We start from the raw sequence: 10,038 nt of genomic DNA, 5'->3' as shown, positions 1-10,038 counted from the left end.
CATACAGTAACATAAATACGGACATGGAAATCCTACACACACAACCCAAGAACCAAAAACTCAACACACTGGAACTATATGAAATATACAAACACACTAAAACACACCCCGATCAAATCCTCAACACACAGATCAATTTCAGTACACACACACACACCATTCGACTCCACAATTGAACACCTTCCAACAATAAAACACACCCTCCTAACAGGCAGAGAAGTTCGAGATGATGCTGCGATCTAGTAGGTTCTGATGATGCTGCGTGAAGCACTGAAACAGCTGTAAGCCAGACAGATATTTCATATTTAACACGAGTAAGTCCACTAGTTCATCAATTAATAGGTTTAAGTATTTCTATTTTCACACATGGGTTGATGTAGGAATAGGAAAGTATGTAGTGATGATACTATCTTTCCAGAATGCAGTAGGCTTATTAATGTTGCGGAAGTCAACAAACAAGAATAAAACTCAGTTATTGTCATAGCTCTTTTTATTCAAAAATATGTCTCACTCTTATTCGTAATCATATCTTAAAGCACACGTGAAATATCATCAATATCGGGCCAGTAACATGCAGCACATTATTTTTAACAGTACAAAATATCAGGTATAAAAGTTTACATAAAAAATTGTATAAAAATTGATGTATTGTATATATACAGATCTTAAAAATATATACTGTACAATGATCGTCACTAACCATCTCTTCAGTCAATGAGAAGTGCAACATGTACAGAGAATTATATAATGCATTACCTTCAGAAGGCTTTCCTACTTTTTAATAGGTCATAGACCATCTAACAAATTGACACTTAATATTACTGATATAAATAAATATGTGACTTGATATGTCTTGTTAGAATACCTTCGATGTCACACATCATGTATTTTGGAAGTTATTTTCTTCATTTTATAAATCAATTCCGTACAGATTTGTGTAAATTCCGTTATTGTCCTACATTTCTTACATTTTGCTTTATTTGTGAAAGATAATGGCACAAAATTGACAGGAACTAATGTATTTTTATTTTTGAGTACGGTATTGAAAGTAATTTAAGGTACACTTCAATTTCCTTCATAATCACCTGGTTTAGGGTCAAGATAAAAATGTGAGTATCTTTTCATAGAACGATATATTATAAGGAACTATATAAATAAATAATTAAGATACCAGTATTAATTCTCTGGTTCAATGCAAGAATCCTGTAACCCTGAACAAATTAGATAATGCTATTAAGGGGAGATTTAAAGTCCTATCTTATCAAAGTTAAAAAGCCATATGAAACTATTGGGTTTAAAAATGTTGATTTTTTCCTGATTAATTCAATGGACATCAATAATTTTTTAATATTGATTAAAAAAACATTTATGATGTTATAGATCTATTTTTAAACAAATTTTCAGACACACTATTTGTTTGAAAATTAACTGCTTAAGAAAACTTATCAAAGATAGATCCACAACATTAGAGAACTGTTTGAAAATGTGATAAAAATTTATTCAGATGCACTGTACAGACTCAGAAACAAATTTTGGGCTGCTTGAATTTTCCAAGTTCCAATTATAACATACTGCGCATGCTCAGTTAGCACTATGTTATATGCTCAGTAAGCAGTATGTTAAAACTGGAACTTGGAAAATTCAGGTGGCCCAAATTTTGTTTCTAGGTCTGAACATAATAGTTTTTGAGGAAATGGGGCATATATTATGTTGAAAAAAAATCGCTTTTGAATTAATCGTGTTTCAATTTTAAACATTTTAACAATAGAAATGCAGAAGTATTCTTAAAAATTATTTAAAAATAGGAAATATTCGAATATTTAATAAATCAGTCATCAAATTAAGTAGATTTAGATAATAAAGATCAAAATGTTAAAACTTGCCCCAGCCTTTTTCTTTTACTGGTATAATATTTGCTTAAGATTATAAGTGCAATAATATTTTAAAATATACCGATACATTAAATACTGGTATAGTAAATGTTGTAATATTTTAATAAAATAAACACCAAATTAAATGGAAAGTTCCACAAATTCAAAATAAAAATTTCAGTTAGGACCTTTTTTATTTTATTTTATTCGGTTATTTTACGACGCTGTATCAACATCTAGGTTATTTAGCGTCTGAATGATATGAAGGTGATAATGCCGGTGAAATGAGTCCGGGATCCAGCACCGAAAGTTACCCAGCATTTGCTCCTATTGGGTTGAGGGAAAACCCCGGAAAAAACCTCAACCAGGTAACTTGCCCCGACCGGGATTCGAACCCGGGCCACCTGGTTTCGCAGCCAGACGCACTGACCGTTACTCCACAGGGTTAGGACCTTTAAATCTTTCCTTCATATAGATGTTGTTTAGTCAGCTGTCTGAAGATAGGTTTGAATCTCATCAGTGACACAAAAAAAAAGTCATCACTCATGAGGCAACTAAGCCAGAAGGTTAATAGGGTATTTAAACCTTTTATTTTTCATCCTTGTTATTGTGATTGTTGTGTATGTCTAAGTATCCATTTCAGAAATAGGGAGATTACAACATATTGCATTACCATGATGTACAATGTGTACAATTTTCTTTAACTCTGATTTTCTCAGAACAATCTATGTAAGGATTACAGGTTTCTTGCACTGAACCACAGAATTAAAATTATGTAACGAGAAAAAAGTTGATCTATTAATTGCAAGAATAAATTACCTATATAATCATATTGACTCATACATTTTTGGGCATTGCCATTCGTAAAAAAATGCTCACACCTTCATACATATTTTAACTTTAGAAAGCAACAGGAGTGGCAATAATTTAAAGAAATATTACCGGTAATCTTGATTTATTTTCATTAGGTGCAGAATTTTAAGTACATGCAGTGGTTTTTTTCTCGAGAAAAAGCTGGTGAAACTCTGTGTAGAATGTTATATAACGGACAGGAAGATGATTATTCCTACTGTCGAGTGCACGGGAATTTTGTCGTTTTTAACCCCTTTTCGTCTAACTTCAAGACACTCAAGGTCTAAGCGGAATTCATGATGTTAAAAATGTAATTATTAACACATTTCTCGGTTCCATGATGAAAAATATACTACAACAATAAGATGCTGGAACGGCATTCCAGTGCATTCCTCCAGAAAAAAAGCACTGAGTACATGTATGCAATTATTATTAAATAATTTATACTACAAACGTTAGAGTGTCCTAAAACATTTTTTCACACAAAGTGGAATAGTTTTGTGAAGAAGAAGAAGAAGAAGAAGATTAACTGAAATGTTTTTCACATTAATGCATAACAAGCAAAATTTACTATGGTTTACAGACCTCCCAGCTCTGAACAAAATATCTCATGCCGGTATCTCATTTATATAATCTCTGTTCATGAACACTAACATTTATTCATATAATTTGGGGTCTTTACCAAATGCTGCCATTGTATAATGTTCTTGTTCATACAAATATATGGACCGTGTATCGAGTTTTGCTAAAGGTATTGGCAGTTAAATAGCTTTCTGTACCCCATTCATTGTTTTTATAACAGAGATAAATGTTAAGCAATTGACACATTTTGTGTTTAATGCTACATTTACTCTGTTTCCTTATTAATGCCTTAGTGTTTTCCTTAACATAGAGCTTTCCAACCAGTAAGCTTGGACAAATCGATTCTATCATGTCTAGAAGAAGACCAACTGTTGCATGATAGTTGTGCTTATACTTGTTTTTTTGAAAGACGGGACATGACAGTTAAGCGGCCGAACTTGGAACTACAGTGCCATGTTGCCAATATGGACTACCACGCTGCCAGCTGATGGAAGCCAGCAATTGTCGTGAAGATGGCTGACGTTAAAATGTTCATTGACAATTCACGCAGAGGTAAGAAAACAATACAAAAATCGACAGAGAATCAAAGATGAAACGTACCAATGCCAACATTGTGTGCACAATAAATGTCGCCAAGCGAGCTATTAAGCACTCGCCAAGGGGAAGTGTAAGTTTGGCAACTCAACCACTGTTACCATAGCAACAGGCCTACCACGCTATGTGACATTCAGTTGTTTTTCCGATCGCAACGCTCCTGTTATGTCCCATCTTTCAAAAAAACAAGTATAGTTATGTGATGGAACAGTATGCATCAAAATGAAGTACCTACCTCACGTAGTATATTTGCAATTATGGAAATAGTAGCAGGCCTATTATTATAGGCGTAATAAATAATTTCATTTTTGAATTTTTTATAGCTGTCAAATTAGTGTAATTAAATTGAAGTTCTGAGTTTAAGTCATAGTCACTAAAAACACAAAGAATTGTATTACCTGGTATGACTTCATTGTATGTCACTATGAGAGTGTTCAGTCTTATATAACTTGAATGATTTCGATCTTGTTTGTTACGAATTTAAATCAGACATTTTTAAAATTTTATTTAAACGGAAATAGCAATGATATACAATTTATTTGCAGTTTTATATATACTGGCAGCAGTATGTGAACTACTTACAGTATAAGTTAGTGTTGTGTTTTTCATATTCTTAACCTAACTTTTATTGCAATAAAAAGCGCCAGTTTTATAGTACTGAGGTGGATTTAGTATGTCTTATTTTCTAGTGTTATGGGCTATAGTACCGGTATGCCATTGATTTCTCCACCCAAACATTAACCTAACACTTCAATAGAACCAAATTCTTGTCAACATTGTTTATAAATTGGTGCCTATGTGTGAGTGCTAGAAGAGTTTCCTATAAATGATTTTGTTATGTTTTAAATCTATCAGGGAAATTACTCAGTTTCAGAAATTTGCATTTACATACTTAGCCTACTGTATTTTATTGGAAAACACTGGCAGAAATAAACTCTTTGTTACCAAGTTCGATTCTTTGGACTTATTTATTTAATAGTTGTGGAGTAACAGAAATCACCCTGTGTGCTGGCATTTTTAACACTTGTCTTCGTCTTTGGACAACAATGTATACTACTGAGGCTATAAGGACCATAACAATAGCAGATCCCATAGTTGCACTTAAAACTGTGAAAGAATCAGTGAGAGAAACAGGTAGTTGACTTGGTTTGGTCTCTGTAATGACATCTCTCTTCACTACAGACTTCTTCGCTGTTGATGTATCGTGGTCTACATCTCTTTTTATCAGTCCATGTGATCGAAGATCTGAATCAGATCCTACCATCAGTCCACGCACTCCCAAAGTTATAGACACAACTTGTTTCTCTTGAACCTCACGCTTCTCTATCCTCCTGTGATGACTAACATCACTTACATGCGGCACGTGAATTTGTTCAATATCTCGTTTACCGAAATGACGTCGCCGTGATGTCTTCCTTGGTTCATACAACCCTAGAAAGAAAAAAAATTGTTAAGGAAACTAAGTTATACGTTCACTGACAAGGGAAGGGTTTCGGCTTGAACAGGAATTTCGTATCCAAAATTTGTATACAGGCCCATCTTTACATCTCTATAAAGCTCCCAAAAGCATTCGTTTGTGTAATGTGTGGTTTGTCTGTTAGAGCACTGTACAAGTTGAGGGGTGGGGAGAGTACTGCACAAATTAAGGGAATGGGACACCTTACCCGTAAGCCTAGCCTAGCCTAGAAGCTAGTGTGAGTGGTAAAATGTCTAAAAAGCCCATTTAAGAACATTTTTCTCCAACGCTCTGTCTGAAAATATTGCAGCTAATCAAAAATGTACACTGTTGTGTGAGTCATTGAATGCGCACAAGGACACAACCTTAATAAATGAATCATTCCAAGGCTAATACATGGGATGTATGATCATTCCACCTAAAAAAAAATATATTTCCAGCCTCTGGATATCTATTTCTTTAGACAATACAAAATATATGCTCGGATGATAAATAATAATAAATAATAATTTTTTACAAAAAAAAAAAAGCCGCCCTAAATAAGGGTTTGAATAGATCGGCCTACTAATCAATTCATAAAGAATAATCATTAAAACTAATTGTGTGACAATTTGAAAGGAAAAAGAAAACATTAAGATAAATGATACGAAAACATAGGAAATCATTTACAATAAAAGTTTGTTAGGTACAAATGATTACTAATTATAGCTAAGGATGATTTTAACACATGAGATCCTATGGCATCAATCGTTGCATCAGAAATTTTAAATTGTTTAAGTTGATTTAAAGTTTCTCGTGGGATCGTGCCACGGGCACCGAACATGAGTTCAAAACTGTCCAATGTGTGATGTGGTATTGTGCTCCAAGATGCTGACTCTTGCTGAGAATCCAGAACTTAATTTGGGAAATCGAGTGTTTATAATGAAAATGCACTCTGTTATTCATAACCAGTTGTCTGCTCCAGTATACCGCCCTATGCTTCAGTATTCCTGGCAGTTGGCTGGTTACGTGAATCCTGAATAAGTCTCGGACTTCAAAAATATAATTCAGGTGGCATTTGATTTTTCAGCACTGGAGTGTGGTTCAGAAGGTTGTTCAGGTGTTGCTTCTGCGTGTTGTGCTTATTGCTCTGCTCCATGCTGTTTCATGCATTTTATAGAGAATCCTCATGTACATTTTTAAAGAAGTTTATTGACCAATACCAACCAAACGGAGAATTACACAAATGAATACTTTTACGGACTTCATCACCATTGTGAGGTAAGCCTCTGTACAAATTTTTAACCAAAAATTCCTGTTCGAGCCGAATACCTTCCCTTGTTAGACTTACATACATACGTAGTTAGAATAGGACATAATAGAATATTTATTTCATCCCAGGGGTGTAGTTATGCCAGGGTGTGCCAGTGCGCCGTCCTGGTACTTCTTTCTGCAATCTGGGAGCGTCCTGCTTCTTTATTTTTACTTTTTGAAATAATACCTGTAGTCTTTCTTAAGACTTACCGGTACTTAATTTTGTGGTTTATAAGTATGGATTAATAGTATGCAGAATAGTAGCGACATTACTTATAAGTAATAATAATAATAATAATAATAATAATAATAATAATAATAATAATAATAATAATAATACAGTAATTAGCTGCGCACTTAAGGCTATGGATAGGCGAAAATAACGAAGAAACCATTAAAAAAGGGAAATTTTGTTTTTAACTCTAAAAAGTAAAATAATATTTCTTCTTCTTCTTCAAGCTGTAGGCTTTAAGCCCATTGTGTCTCCTTTATTTGTTGTATCCACCATTTTGCTGGTCGGCTGATACTTCTTTTTCCAGTGGGTACATAGTCAGCGGTTATTTTCGGAATTCTATCTTGGCTCCCACCATTTCTGTTTATACTCATCTACAGTTTCTAACAGGCTGTTAACTTTTAGACTGTTTCTTATTTCCTCATTCCTGATGTGATCAATCGAGTTACTCCTGCTACACTTCAAAGAAATCACATTTCAGCTGCTTGTAGTCGGCTTCAATCTTTCTCTTTTAAGGTCCAAGTTTCACTCACATATAAGCCCGTTGGTATTGCCATAACTTTATATAGTTTAATCTGCGTATCTTTCCTTGTTTTATTTCGGAGTGTTCTTCTAATGGCCCCACATATATTCTTCTTCTTTGGTTTTACAGCCGGGTTCCAGCCTTGAATGCCTCAACGATGCTTTTCCATGTCCTTCAATCTAACACCTTTATTTTCCATCCTCTAACACCTGCTGATATTATATCCTTCTCCACTTCATCCAGCCATCTTAGCTGAGGTCAGAACCTTTCTCTCAAATACACTCAGCCTACAATTGTCGGCACTGACATATATTATTAAATTTGGAAATTTTATAACCACTATCTTTTTCATGAGTATATGATAGATGGCAGCCAAGGAAGTTAAAAGTATTAACTTGTTCTACGATATAGTCTTCCACTACTATCTTTGATCTCACCTCCTTTTTGCCCATAAATGCCATTACTTTTGTTTTTTCTTTCGAAATAGTTAGATTCATATCTTTAGTAATTTTATATAATTCAAATAGTCCCCTTTGTAACATATCCTCGTCACTAGCTAATATGACTTGATCATCAGCAAAGAGGAGGTTTGTTAAGAATTTTTTGTTTTTAACGTTAAAATAATATTTCAGTTTTCTAAATCTGTGCTTATTTTGCCCTATGACAATTTAAAGTCCCTCAGGACGAATTTATAGGAACCAGCACATGCTTGGAGCTGCAGCCCTTTAAACTGTCACTCAGCTGTCATCCGACAGATTTTTTTTCTTCATTCTAACTAATTTTACTTTTCAGTCAGTTAATATTTCGCGCTGTTATGTAGGAGGAAAATGTGCGTGGTAGACCTCTATAGGAAGGAAGGATATCGATAGTATATATTATATACATACTGTACTTTGATACTCGTTTTCTCGATTTTCAATTTTCAACATTTAGTAACATTCAAAATGCTCTAATGAATGCAGTTTTTCTCCAATCTTAGTAAAATTCTTCACAGAAGTCCACAAAAGCATGTGAAGTAAACTGACACATGTGTTTTCTTCTGCTATGTTGTTGTTTTCTAATGCCAGGCGTTTGACAATAAAGTCATTAGACCTCTTGCACTCCAATATTTTTCAAAGATATTGTCATGGTCAGCCACTGAAGCACAGATTTTGAGGTGTTCCGAATCCAATCTTCTGCTATTGAAAGTATTCAAATCGCCATGTGTTGAGGATGTGATAAGTTTTGAAACATTGAAAAATTAGCAACTAAAAGAGTAAATATTTTTCTTCTCAAAAAGTAATTTGAAAAATATGAAAAGCATGTGTCACATTTTACACACATCTATCAGGAATAAATTAAATATAAATTTAAAGAAAAATTATGTAAACTTTGAAAATCGGAACAATATTATAATTCAGTATTAAGAAAAGAAAAGAAAAATTAATTATAGGCCTAAGTAAACTAATTGGAATATGAAAGTGAACATTTGAGTATTGCATGTCCACATTGCAAGACATTTGTGATAAAAATTTCAGAAAATGTAGAGTTATAAATTTCACAGATCCATAGCCTTAAGCCTACATACAATACACAATCTTCTTATTCGACCCATTAGTCTACATGCCCGCGTAAGTCTACTTATGGTTACAATACCCCACCTTTTCGTGCACCATCTTTCTTAAACAACTTTCCTCAGTCGGACGTAATTCTGGAAATTTTCTTTGGTACATTGAAGTCTCTGTGACTGTGACTCTCATTACAATAAGGGTTAAACAGAAGCTCTTGTTCTGATGGTATATCATTCAGTGTAAATTGATATTTAAATCATCTCTAAAATGTGATTGTTCATTGTAAAAGTTAACATAACAGGAAAATAACTGTAAAAAACTTTTGTGCGAGATCGTGCGTATTTGCTTGGTTTCCACACAAAACCAATCCGCGATAAGTCTAAAATTCCACATTCAGTATTCCCAACCTAACACACATAACAATTTCCCTCTTCTTCCCCTTAAGTGACATATTGATTTTACTGCTTTAGGCTTCTAACATATTATTTTTTAGAGACGTTCAATATAGTAATAATTATAAATTGGAAACTTACCACTGCAATTTCACCTAATTGCACTGTTAATTATTGTTTTTAAATATTTGCAAAAATTAAGTAAACTCTACAACTCCACTAAAATTACTGGATTTGTGATGCAAATAACATTAAGGAAGCCGTGAAAAAATCAACAAGATGCCGATGTTATTACTGCAATATGTTATATAAATAATATTGTTAAAATATTAAAATGAAAAATAAATCTTTACATAACCTTACCGTTTGTTTTAAGTTCGCATTTATACACTGGGGGGGAAAAAAAGACAGACGTATATCACGGCCTGCTGGAGTATAGTAAACACAGAAAACATTTTAAAGCAACAATGTTGAAGATAGATATTTTTGTTTTGCAAATTTGCATTCATTGAACAGAAACCAAGATGGAGATTTCATTGCAACTAATTAGAAATTCTTCTTTCAGGTATGTAATAAACGATCTTCGCACAAAATAATGTACGATAGACGAGCGGTATGTTTTCTTTCAATTCTCGGAAATTAAAAAAGCTCAACTACGTTTCGCTTTTTCAAACTTTTCCTCGGACATGAAAA

General features: G+C 33.5%; 1 protein-coding gene across 1 annotated transcript in view; it reads right to left on the bottom strand.

Annotated features, from left to right (window-relative positions):
• Positions 1–3,499: 3,499 nt before the first annotated feature.
• The window catches only part of LOC138697684 (mucin-2-like), a 215,654-nt gene continuing 209,115 nt past the window's right edge, over positions 3,500–10,038 (bottom strand). Inside the window, exon 9 of the mRNA XM_069823143.1 lies at positions 3,500–5,330. Coding sequence (XP_069679244.1) covers positions 4,864–5,330 — 467 coding nt within the window. The 3' untranslated portion in view covers positions 3,500–4,863. The remainder of the gene's footprint in view (positions 5,331–10,038) is intronic.

Source organism: Periplaneta americana, chromosome 4 (genome assembly GCF_040183065.1).
Source record: "Periplaneta americana isolate PAMFEO1 chromosome 4, P.americana_PAMFEO1_priV1, whole genome shotgun sequence".
In the NCBI taxonomy this organism is placed as follows: Eukaryota; Metazoa; Arthropoda; class Insecta; order Blattodea; family Blattidae; genus Periplaneta; species Periplaneta americana.
Note: the sequence above shows the minus strand (reverse complement) of the source record. Positions and strands in the feature narration are given on the sequence as shown.